The 13,572-nt window shown below is 34.0% G+C and overlaps 1 protein-coding gene across 1 annotated transcript in view; it reads right to left on the bottom strand.

Annotated features, from left to right (window-relative positions):
• Positions 1 to 10,140, bottom strand: part of LOC110446808 (carbohydrate sulfotransferase 15-like) — a 30,556-nt gene extending 20,416 nt beyond the window's left edge. Inside the window, exon 1 of the mRNA XM_021492120.1 lies at positions 8,726 to 10,140. Within this exon, the coding sequence (XP_021347795.1) occupies positions 8,726 to 8,974 (249 nt within the window). The 5' untranslated portion in view covers positions 8,975 to 10,140. The remainder of the gene's footprint in view (positions 1 to 8,725) is intronic.
• Positions 10,141 to 13,572: the final 3,432 nt, after the last annotated feature.

The following is a 13,572-nucleotide window of genomic DNA, read 5'->3' as shown; positions in this document are numbered from 1 at the left end:
TACCGTTAAATCTCTGCAGAAATACAAACTACCGTTAAATCTCTGCAGAAATACAAACTACCGTTAAATCTCTGCAGAAATACAAACTACCGTCAAATCTATGCAGAAATACAAACTACCGTTAAATATCTGCAGAAATACAAACTACCGTTAAAGCTCTGCAGAAATACAAGCTACCGTTAAATATTTGCAGAAATACAAACTACCGTTAAATCTCTGAACAAGTACTGTCCAGTCCCTTAACAAGTGCAAAATATCATGAAATCCATTAAAAAAAAACCCATTAAAACGACGTCTTTCTAAAAATGCCATTTATGTATGTTCTTACATATAGTATATACCGAATCCTTCAAACCCACACACAAAAACAAAATACTGCAGGATCGATACAGGAATACAAGATATCGCCATACTGTACTTATATGAAGAGATAGATACAGGTTACCTGAGTGGTTTTATGTATATCGATTTTAGAAAGGCTTTTGATCTTGTTAATCACAAAATTTTACTTCATAAAATGAAAATATATGAACGTTTAAAAAATGCTTTACAAGTTTTTACATCTTACTTATCACAACGATTACAGACTGTTTTTTTAAAATCTTGTTTAAGTAATCTATGTGAAATAATAACCGATGTACCCCAAGGTTCTATAATTGGGCCACTTGTATGTAAAACAAAATGGTTATTAATACAGAATCAAAGTACTGAAAGTACTGAAAGCTAAGGCAAAAGATATATATAATATTTTTGGAATGGAGAACAAAATAAAGACGAAGTTCCCATCATATTGTACAGAAGGATTTACTGTTAATTTGTTATGAATCAAAGTTTTATGTAAAAGTGTACCACTGTGAAGTTATTCTTCTTGTGTGTACAGTATATCTTTATAGGTTTGTCAGAAGAGTGGTACCAAGTTTCCTCTAGAATATATCATTTTAAACCTTTGGATAATTAATTTGCATAGGAATTTGGAATTGCTTCCCTTTGTCCATACAATGTATTTCATAGAACATTAAAAACTGAAACTGGCATTTACCCCTTTGACCAATACCTGATTATTTTAAACCATTGAATAGATTATGCACAGATTGTGAACATCTTTGAACTTTGCCTTTGTTGTTGAATAAGATATCAACCCTTGCCTTATCTAACAAAGTTACTTGGCATAAAACCATTGACCAATCAGAGTACAGTATGCTAATTAATTAGGCATGGATTTCACTCAACTTTGAACTTATCGTCTAAGTTTGTATATTGATCAATATATATTCAAGCAAGTTATCTTGTAAAGTGTGCACATCGACCAGGGTTGGCATGCTTTTTAATACGTGTGAATTTTGTTCAAGTTTCAATTTTGCATCAGTCAGTGTATATTGTTACAGAACAATATTTATAAGGATGTTTACTTGCCGAAACTAAATTGTGGATAAGCAAGTGGATTACTGCTACCCATAAATTTACAAGTCTCTCAATAATTTTGAAAAACTTTTAAATAAAGTGTTTTACATATTCACTGCAGTGAAAAGGTCTCTTCTTATGAAAAATGGAACTATTTTGAATCTGTGTTCCCATGAACAAATAATATAAAAAGCACTCTAATTCAATATGATACATTGTTGTATGTTTCAATATTGAATAAGATAAACAAAATATAAACATACATACTCACACACACACACAAGATTAGGAGAGTTACATTATTTTCCCTCTATTTCCATTGCATAAATTCTTCACAAAGAAAACAACAACTTTATAGCATATGTTCAGCTTTATCATCTTCATAGGCTAGCATTTGAAATAAGATGCACATATTAATTTCAAATACATTTCAAAAGAGTACTGCAAATGTACCAGCTAGAACACATACTATGTTATTACAGTTGTCATGATTGTTGGTTTCAGAACTGATAGCATTGTGCAACAAATGTTGACAACAGGACTTATTGAAAGTTGAGGTTGCTTGTGTATATGCAAACAGGTAGTGCATGATTTAATGTTGAGAATGATGGATCAAGGTTTATAAAATTTGGTTTGAATACTTAGTTAGGAATGCACTGACAATTTCTCTGTCACATGTACATGAACAGGTTGTGAAGCTGTAGCCTTCACCTTGACTGAATGAAATTGACCTTAAAACTGTCTTGAACAATTGATGTATGAAATTTAGAAATGAAGTTTCAAGAAATATGGTTGAAAACTTAAGAAATAATTGCTTTCATTGACATTGATACAATCTTGTGTGCTATCCCTCTCATATATCACACAAGATTTAATATCAAATGTTGGACACAGTAAAATCGAGCGAAGTTAACAAATATCAAGTTACATATTATAACTTTTATTTTATTTTATTGATATTGATCATAAGCATTGTTAAAAGTACAATGTATACCAGGGATCTTACATTTCTTTTACTACTTAACATTTGCGTTGACTTTTAATTCATTGGACAAAAACTAAAAGGAAGCCATGACCAGTATTTCTATCTTTAAAAACATACTTTTAATTTTTTTTCCAATTTGCTCCCACCACCCATAGTGTTATATTGATCAAAACAAACGTTGTTTCCAACATTTGTGCCCTTAGTCAGTAGTGGGTGTTCAATCACATTCATCAGGGTTTCAGCATCAAGTAGGGGCTGTTCAATCACATTCATCAGGCTTTCAGCATCAATATTCACAGATTCAATCTGTTCCAAGTAAAGATCACTGACTTCTCCATTAAGGAAAAGTTTGCGAGGAAAGCATTTGAACTACATTTGAACTATTCGCTGATGGAAGGATCTGTGGACTCGGCTTTCATGTGTCTGAGAGAAAATGATTTAGTCAGAGGTTCCTCCTCTATAAAGTAACTGACAGATTTCAAAATGTCATGTCACTGTTGGTATAGTTCTTGCAGCCTTTTGAAAAAGTTCATGAAGTCCTCAAAGGTATGAGAGAGTTGGTACAGTTCCTATTTCTCATCCTCCTTTCTCCCATCAATAACCATCCCTGTCTGTTGTAATATTGATTGCTTTCCCCCCCTAAAATAGAACATAGTTACCATATAATTTCTGCACCAGCAATAATGTTTAGAGATGATATTCAAACAAATAGGAGGCATAGCAATATGAGCTTGTATAGTGAGAAATAAGGCATTAAAGCTGAGGAGTTCATTAAAATGTTTCAAAAACATTTCAATAAGTCAATCTCTTTGGTAGCAGAACTAAATATAAACAAAATGTACATTAAATTCAACTTATAACAGCACATCATATGGGGGCTTAAGACATCTAATTCCTTAGGTGGTAAAACATGTGTACATAAAAAGGTACCAGTAAAAACAAAACAAAATTAGTTTAAACACACGCACTTAGATATTCACGGTTTTCATTAATACAAAAGATGAAGCAGAACATCACTCTCCCCTGGTTGTTTCCATAAAGAAGAAATTAACCAGGAAACATGGAGATGTCCATTGCACTCCTTTATTTTGCTTACAATGTGCAAATGTGCCTACTATGTGCTAATAAGCTTTCCATGTTATGGTTTTGTTTTTTATGTGCTGTATGCAAATGTTCTAAATGTGCTTAAATTACCATGTGCTGATGTGCTTACCGTGTTCAATGTGCCTATTAAGTGCTTTCCAAGTGATAAACTCTTTTTCTGAGCTTACAGTATACTACATGTACATACATGTTTTTATTTTATTTTTCCATGTTGTAATATTTTGGTCTCTGTTATTATACTCATGTTTTGTCTTTGTAGCTTATGTTGTATGTTTTGCAAAATGGACGTAAAATATATATTTTTGTATCTTGTACGTGCTCAAGGATTTTATCTGTAGTTTTTGGGACTATATATAGAAAAACTTTACCCCAGTATGAGGAATTGTTTTACACATTTATCATAAAACAAGTTATGTTCAGATTTCAGACAGAAGATACTCTAAAATTGTACAACTCAGAAAAGGTTGAAAAATATTTATAGTTCATTTTTTTCTGCTTAGAAATATTTAATCTCTAAATTACAAATGATAACTGTTTTAACAGGTCTAGTTTCCGAATTGGAAACCAAACCCTGTCTGACCTATAAATGATCATTATATAAGGCCAATTAAAAGTTTAAAACAAATATTGAGTTTATGCTAACCCCACAGATACTGGACACACTAATAGTAATATGATGTGTATAAACTATGATATATTATACACACTATACTTATTGGTGTGTTCGACACCAGTGTGGTTAACCAGACTTATCTCAGATTTGTGTTCTACAATACCCTTAAGTTTTTATATGCACTGTTAAAGTCAGAACTCCTGCTCTATATTAGCGCAGTAAAGATATTTTTCAAATTAACAATAAAATGCCTAGCTAATACATACCTACCCTATTTTTTTCTGATAGTAGAAACACAAGTAATTTGTTTGGCCTAATGTTTCTGTCATTTCATAATATTTAGAACTACTATACTTGTTTAAGTTTCCAAAACATCAAGTAGTATAACAATTGAAACTTCAATGAAAGCCAACATCACAATGAATCTAATAATACAATGTTTATAACATGTTTTTTTTTAACTGAATGAGAAGAAATGTAAGGCCAAATATCCTCACAAACAACGCTTAAGTGAAATCAGTTTGCAACTAAGCAGTTCGAAAATTTTGCAACACGTCTGGAGAAAGACGTTCCTCGTGACGCTGTAATTCACTAGAGTAAAACGTCCGTTTATTATGTTTGTTTTTGCATAATAACTGCTATACATACCGTAGAAGCACCTTCCTTTTTGTCATCGCCGCTGACAACATGCGCCATTCTCTGCGGCTTCGGCCGCATGCTTGGCCACAAGTCACCGAAATCGGGATACATAGCCTTATTTATGAATCAGTAGTAGGTAAACGTTGCAGAAGTGTATGTATATTGTTCATTGTCAATGCTGCTTAAACAACATGCCTAACATTAAGTCAACACTCGCCTGCATTTTCGTCTTTTCCGCTTCGCGTTGCGAATGATGTCTAGGCCTACACAAAACGAAAGTAAAATGTGCGCATGTCTAAATGTAAGGGAGATCACTCGTGTTTTCCCGCAGTATATGTCTGAAATCATTCCGAAGGTGTTGTTGTTTTTGTGTATATTGAAATAAAAGAGTCCTGTTATATGGTAATACTTCAATAAACGAAAAACACAAATCACACCAACAGACATATAAAATGTAGGCCTATCGGAGCATATTTTCGTTTCTGGCTGAGCTGTAATTAGCGAGAAGGCGATATAAAAATGCAATAGCATATCTTATGATGAAAATAGAACAAAATGATAATACTGCGAAGGTAAAAAAAGCCTTCAGGTTAGAATACCAATATGGAACTAGAGAAGGACAGTGGCTAGTTCTAACATGATTCCCGGTCTCATCTGCCCCGGCCGGTTGATCCCATTTTAGTTAGGCAAGCCTGGTGTGAATCACACGGAGGCGATTTTAGAATTAATTGACAGGATCCGTATCCATTAATAGGTTTGTAATATGAACTTTTTATGTTGATCTCCTACATAATTGTAAGTTATACTCCGCCTTATATTTCGTTAAATTATCAAGTTTACGTAACAAGTGCAAGCGAAATCCTAATTGACTGCCATGTTGGAAACTTCCTCAATCTTTCCGATATAGGTCAGACGTCTAAATATGGGTGTCATGACCAAATATGGAAATTGTAGTAAACATGACCGCATCAGTAGTAATACTATATTTGGCCGTGAAGGCCATATAAGGAAACGGATAACATCACGCGTGATCTAACATGGCCGTCGTTTCTTTTTTTAGAGTTTTTAGTAAGGATTTGTTATTTTAACGATGAACGAATATGCAATATTTTGATAACATTATAATCATATGAAGCGTGAATCAGATATATTATTACTGATTAGCACTTTTGATTATCCTCAGTTAGTTGGAACAGGACCGCTTCATAGCTCTGACCACGCAATATATAATTGTAAACAGGGACGTAAATGTCACCAATTTTAGCCAATCACAGGACAATATTTCCGTGTAAAGGGTTAATCCAGCGACAGTTCCAAGAGTAAATACGAAGTTTTAGAAGGATACTTAGTTCTAACTAAGAATAAGATTATATCCAATGACGTTTGAGTGAACTTGAGTCCGTGGTAATGGATTTTATTTGCAGTTGATTAGTATTACTAGAAGGTGACGTTATGTCTCGTTTATGAATATCTGAGCTCATTAACTGAAGTATTTTTACCGAAAGTTGCGTGTAGCATGCATGACCTACATTCAAGTAGCAGTTCCCGATTGAGATAAACAGGGTGCATTTTCAATAAGAATACGACGTTGTGATAAGATCATATGTTCTATAAAGAAAAGTAATGATATTTACAAGCCATTCAAGTGCATTTGAGTCCAAAGTTACGCATAATAAAGACAGTACGTCGGTATATGATTCAATTTAGTACCAGTGACTACCGCTAGAGGCCGTCTGTGGGAAATCGACATTTATGAATATCTGAGCTCATTAACTAAAGTAATACCAATAGCTGGCGGCTAACGCCTTAGCTAAAAAAAATCAAAGTGATGTTAGTAGGTAGTAGACAGAAAAAACAGAAAAGGTCAAATGAACTGAATATTATATGTGATGAACCTGGCGACTCTAAATTACATGCCTTGTACAAGGCACGTTAAACACATGTCAAAGGTGTGTAAAAGACTTGTACAAGGCACGTGAAACACATTTAAAATGTGTAAAAGACTTGTACAAGGCACGTGAAACACATTTAAAATGTGTAAAAGACTTGTACAAGGCACGTGAAACACATGTAAAATGTGTGTAAAAGACTTGTACAAGGCACGTGAAACACATGTCAAAGGTGTGTAAAAATACTGAATGAATAAAAATTCCTATTGATATTAAGTTGTAGATCTCTTATGATATCTATAAGCAATACAATTGTTAAGTACCTGATGTCCGGTGATTGGACATAAACTGAAGAAAGAAATATAGGAGTCACCATTTTATTTGTTATAATTGATATTAGTTTTTAAATACGTTAATTGTTATTTTAACTTTGGAATATGACATGTTAAATTTTCTAAAGTCTAGTTTTTGAAATTATAATTTAAGAGTGATCTCCCCACGAGAATGCTTCATACCGTCAGTAATCCAACTGCTGATACAACAGTTCTGAGGTTGATATTGTCTGCAATTTGTTCCCAGTACCTTTGTCAAGTTTCATCAAACACAAAAACGTTCCCATTTCACCTTCACCAATGGTTAGTTACTGTACATGAAACACAGTTGATACTATTAATATTAAAGATATTATTTTTTAAATGGAGACATTGTACTCAAATTTGACAACAAAACGAAAAATAATGTTGTGTTTTATTAGGTTATTGTTTGTTTAATATCTCAATTGCACCCGCTACCATACAACCAGTTAAAATATTAGTTTAAGTACTTCGACAAAAACAAATACATTTAATCACGTACTTGACGTTAAGATACTACAAAGTAATGTTAAGGATCGGCAGAGGAAAGTATGGTCGGTCTGGGAATGGGAAACGCAAGTATAGTTTTATTTGGCCTTTGAACGAGATCGTATAAGTAAAAGTTTTTGTATATTTTGTAGAGTATGTGCATTGTCCAATATATCTTTACTGTCATTTGATAAAACTCACGACTCTGATTAATTTGGACATACATTATTTCTTTACAATGTGACTTTAACAGATCTAATGCCAGAAAAAAACACCCGATGATGACATACTTTATTGTCACTGGACAAGGGTGAAAGCGAAAATTAATTACAGCTTACCTTAATACGCTACAATATTGCCCTACCTTGTCTATTTCTTAACAGAAATGATACATGTTTATTGCCTCCGGGCAAAGGTCAGTGGGAATAATAAGTATAATCCATGTAAACTCTTACGTTATCACCGTCCTGTCTATTTCTGAACAAACATAAAGAAAGTTTGGTAATAAGAGCGAGCCGAAGGCGACACATTTATTTATGAAGACAGTACGCGGGGCCCGAGGCTGTTGTGGCGAGGCGTGCACATGACAAACAAGTATCTTCACTTTCTGCACGAGTGTCACTGCTGTAGTCAGCAGGCTCATCATAACTTAATCCAAATCACTTGTATTTTGTTTTCGGCTTTTTTTTTCAAGCGGTTCGTGAGCTTTATTCTATTGGTTTAATTTTGCCCTGTTTTGTTTACTTCTATTTTTTTCCCCAATTGATTTATAAATATGATTTGTACTTTTGTAATCAACTTAAAAATATAATTTGTACTTTTCTAATCAATTAACAATGTGCTTGGTGTCAATGCCACCTAAATCTAAATCAAAGGACAGGTGTGATATGACTGGCGCACCCCTGTTTACACCATTACTGTCGTACAGACAATATTATGTCACACAGTTTTTACTGAGTATACTGTTTAGGGGAATCGTCCACATAACTAAAAAGTACACATGTAGTGACTGGGCGGCGCTGCTCTTGTGATATTATCTATATAAGTAGACTTGACCACCAAATGACTTATTTATCGTATTGTTCGTTGTCATTCAGCTGATTGTAATTAGCAACGACAACAATAATGTATAAACGTACAAAGTAATAACGGAAACTAGCTTTAACTGGTCACTGTTTTAATTTCAAAGCAAAAGTAAAAATGTCATTGGTTGAAACTATTAACTTTAGACTTTATAATTTATAAGACTTACCTTATTCCTTTGTTCGAAGTTTTCCCTGCATTCCTTTACACTGGGATACCCTTGGCTTTCAGCTCGGAAATTGCTATCCGTAAAAGGGATCCAAGTCCCGGGGTGGTTATAGTCTGTTACGTCACTAACGCGCGTGAGCTCGTGAAACGTTAAGAGGGCCGCACACAGCAAGGTGAAGGCTATCCACGTTCGACCCTTACTGAGCAGGGATAATAAAGACCACAATGAGCTACACCAATACTTCAGCATTCTTAGGCAGTTTTATAGTCTGATATAATCAAAACGTAGGTTTACCAATACTGCCGACTGTCCTTGGATAGGAAAACATCCCACAACATAGTATCATCGTTTTATAAACATTTCGAAAAGAACAGTGTCCGTATTTACGACGTTTACAGTATATAGCCTCCCGTACTATATTCTTGAAATATGATTGGTCGCTCCAGGAATTACCGACATATATCAGACAGTCTGAATGGTTCAGGTAAATAACCCTCGCGCTATACCCAGTAGCCCCCGGGAGGTGTTTGAGCTCTTCTTTCTATATCAATATTTCCTCGAAATGGTTCGTGAGAAGTTATATTTCATAATCAGGAAATGTTACACGAGGCACTATACAATAAGATCGTAATCTATTGTGTGACCGCTTACCAAGGTGACTAGAAATTTGTTTCTTATGAAAACATTGAGGATCCTGAATTTTCATGTTTTACACCTAAAAGTTTCCATACGGCATCATGTAAGCACTGTATTATAGTCAATTTGTGAAATTATATTATTGGTATAATTGAATATTTACATAATGAAATTGTACTTGTTAAATATATAAAATATCTACTGGCTAGGTATTTTGACAAACAAAGCGTTTCATAAATGATCGTCAACTATATATGATAGAAACAAGGATATCTTTACAGATCTCTTTGTCACACAAACGTCTAAACAGGTATCTCTAAAACATCACTATACGTCGTGAAGTGTTGTCTTTCTTGTAAATGTCAACACACATTAGCAGCCACCCTCCGACGTAACGTCCGTCTGGTGATAAATCCCTGGATAGCGACTATAGTATAGGTAATCTCTGTATATAGCGTACAGGTACGTAGACAATACATATGACGCGTTAGATTACCAGGCATCCAAAGTTGTGATCTGTCCACAGAAACAACCGATCTCCGGAGACCCACGCGGATGATGTGTGTCTAAAATCCATTGTCTAAATTATCATAATAATTGTTTGTTCCTCTTGTTGACTTCTTTGTACCAAACTAAAGTTCTTCATGAAATACGTCCCAGTCATTCAATATGCACAGATACCTTTTAAACCTTTTTGCATTATTTATAGGCGGAGATAAGGAGTAGGAGCGGACTAACAGTCCACACCGCTCTAGAAGTCCCCGGAGACGTGGCCGCTAGCTACGTGTAAACACCGTAATTGTCGATGACATACTCGCCAGTCATTTATCTCCATACGTCAAGCGGTCAGCTAGAGCTGATGACAAAACGGTATCAGCTGTGAACATTCCCATACAGAAACAGGTGGAATGTGTTTTTTGGGGGTAAGGGATGGACAAAGGTAACACACTCGGCTAAAACGTGTGCCTGCTTGTATTAATGTGTTAAGACAATGGCGGGCATAATCATATTTTCTGTCGGGGAAAAAAACCTTCCATTTATCGGATTTTTTATTTCAGGTTTATAATGGGTAGGCGATCTTATATTAAACGGAAATGGTGACTGGACGTTGTCAAAGTTTTTTTTTTTTTTTTTAACTTATTAGAAATTTAAGTAAGTTCTTGATTCAGGCAACTGTTAAGAGAAGTCGTATTTATTATGAAATATAAGCTGTATCAAAGTCTTGCTTTAAAAGTTTTGTTACTGTATAATGCGAATGAGATATATGTCTTTTACTTCACAATGAGTTATAATCTCATTTCATTATATAATATATAGTACTCGTTCTACCTTCATGTTGAGGTTGTATGATTGACTTTGAAGTTTTGTTATTTCCTAGAAATTTCGTTAGATTAAGGCTTTATTTGTATTATTTCATAAACAACTAAATTATGCAACTAAATTATGCTTCATAAGAGTCCGCTAAGTTACCTTAGGAAAACCTTAAAGTTTTTCCCAAACTCATGACAATTTCATAATTTGTAAATATTATGTATGGAATTGAATCTATTGCATATGTTCTCCACCATTGTACAAGATATTTGTAAAGTATTTATCTATATGTATTTTTCTGTACGCCTATATGCAATGTGCATTTGGTAATACATTGAATTGAATTGTTGTGTTTACAATACGTGAAATACGTTTAAATATCAGGTGAAATACGTGTGAATATCAGGTGAAAGCGGGTTAATATCAGGCAAAATACGTGTTTATATCAGGTGAAATACGTGTTAATATAAGGTGAACTACGTGTTTATATCAGGTGAAATACGTGTTAATATCAGGTGAAATACGTGTTTATATGAGGTGAAATACGTATTAATATCAGGTGAAATACGTGTTTATATCAGGTGAAATACGTATTAATATTAGGTGAAATACGTGTTTATATCAGGTGAAATACGTGTTTATATCAGGTGAAATACGTGTTTATATCAGGTGAAATACGTGTAAATATCAGGCGAAATACGTGTTGATATCTGTGGAAATACGTCTAGATATCAGGCGATGTAGGTGTAAATAACAGGCGAAATACATGTTTATCAGGTGAAATTCGTGGAAATATCAAGCCAAATACATGTTAATATCAGGCGAAATACGTCTAAGTAACAGGCGAAATAATTACAAATATCTGTGGAAATACGTGTAGACATTAGTCGAAATGGGTGTTAATAATAGGCGAAATGCGTGTAAATGTCATGCGCAAAACGTGTAAAATCTGGTGAAATACGTGTAAACATCAGGCGAAATACGTAAGTAATTCATTACACGTATATGTTTGTATAATACAACATATATCTTAAATAATAAACAAAAAAGTGGAACAGTTTTGGAAGCAATAGTTATCAAAGTCCGATTTTAAATTCTGTTCTAACATGACACCGTTTTCCGTTCGGATGAAGGATGAAAACATATGCAGTTTTGACATGTCTAGGATTAAGATAGCAGAATACACATGTCTTTGATGATTAAGATAGCAGAGCAGACATGTCTTGGATTAAGATAGCAGAGTAGACATGTCTTGGATTAAGATATCAGAGTAGACATGTCTTGGGTTAAGATACCATAGTAGACATGTCTTGGATTAAGATAGCAGAGTAGACATGTCTTGGATTAAGATAGCAGAATAGACATGTCTAGGATTAAGATAGCAGAATAGACATGTCTTGGATTTAGATAGCAGATTAGACATGTCTTTGATGATTAAGATAACAGAGCAGATATGTCTTGGATTAAGATAGCAGAATAGACATGTCTAGGATTAAGATAGCAGATTAGACATGTCTAGGATTAAGATAGCAGAATAGACATGTCTTGGATTAAGATAGCAGAATAGACATGTCTTTGATGATTAAGATAGCAGAGCAGACATGTCTTGGATTAAGATAGCAGAATAGACATGTCTAGGATTAAGATAGCAGAATAGACATGTCTTGGATTAAGATAGCAGAATAGACATGTCTAGGATTAAGCTGGCAGAATAGACATGTGTTGGATTAATACATACACAAATATATTTTTAACTGAGTTTTCCTCTTAGATAAGACATGGGTCCCGTGTATGAAAAGACACATGCTAATCTTAAACCCAAGTTGATTCGAAAAATGGAAACAATAATGTTATATATATATATATATATATATATATATATAAAATGGATTAAATGTCCATGTGAAGTAAGTTAACATAGAAAAAATAAGATGTAACGACCGACTAAAAAACTAGCTCCTTTCACCCTTCACAGGGCTCTTCTATATCTTTGATTTAGTTGATCAAAACTGCATATGTTTTCATCCTTCATCCGAACGGAAAACGGTGTCATGTTAGAACAGAATTTAAAATCGGACTTTGATAACTATTGCTTCCAAAACTGTTCCACTTTTTTGTTTATTATTTAAGATATATGTTGTATTATACAAACATATACGTGTAATGAATTACTTACGTATTTCGCCTGATGTTTACACGTATTTCACCAGATTTTACACGTTTTGCGCATGACATTTACACGCATTTCGCCTATTATTAACACCCATTTCGAAATTTGTTTTAAATGTGTATTATAGTCATATAAACAACAAATCGTCTAATTTCGCTTACTTTATTTGGTATTTTTAAAGATTTTGTCTGACGACGCTTGTTGTCACTTGAAGACGCTTGTTGTCGGTTGAAGACGTTTTTAAGGAGGACCCGTTTTGCCCATTACACAATTTCTATTCATGATGTGATTTTTAAAGCAATTGGTCATTAATCTCATCATACAATAAAAAAACACATATTTTTCTTAATGTTTACATACCTTGAAATTTTTGCTGTACATGCTCATATTTTACAGCATGTTTTTCTTTCTTCTGAATGTTTCCTAGCTGCGATAACGTAGCTTTCTGACGACGAGATATTTTTAATCGGGGCAGAGGAGGCCGTGTATTAATATTAGTGCTAAGTGTTCCTATGCATCCGGGAAACGGGAAATAAGTGACTGAACTGATTGTCTAGCTCTGCAGCTATCACACTATCACATCACATCCGATACTTTAAATTGGGTGGAAGATAGTCTGCTACATGTCACAAGTTTTCCGTAGCGAAATGTAAACAATCTACCGGAAGTGTGCGCACCAGAAAACGGGAAATCCCTGTCGCTTCGATATTTAAGTCGATTTAATTAATAA

The sequence above is a fragment of the Mizuhopecten yessoensis genome, unplaced genomic scaffold (assembly GCF_002113885.1).
Source record: "Mizuhopecten yessoensis strain PY_sf001 unplaced genomic scaffold, ASM211388v2 scaffold3007, whole genome shotgun sequence".
Classification (NCBI taxonomy): Eukaryota; Metazoa; Mollusca; class Bivalvia; order Pectinida; family Pectinidae; genus Mizuhopecten; species Mizuhopecten yessoensis.
The sequence above is the reverse complement of the archived record's forward strand: the minus strand, read 5'-3'. Positions and strand labels throughout refer to the sequence as shown.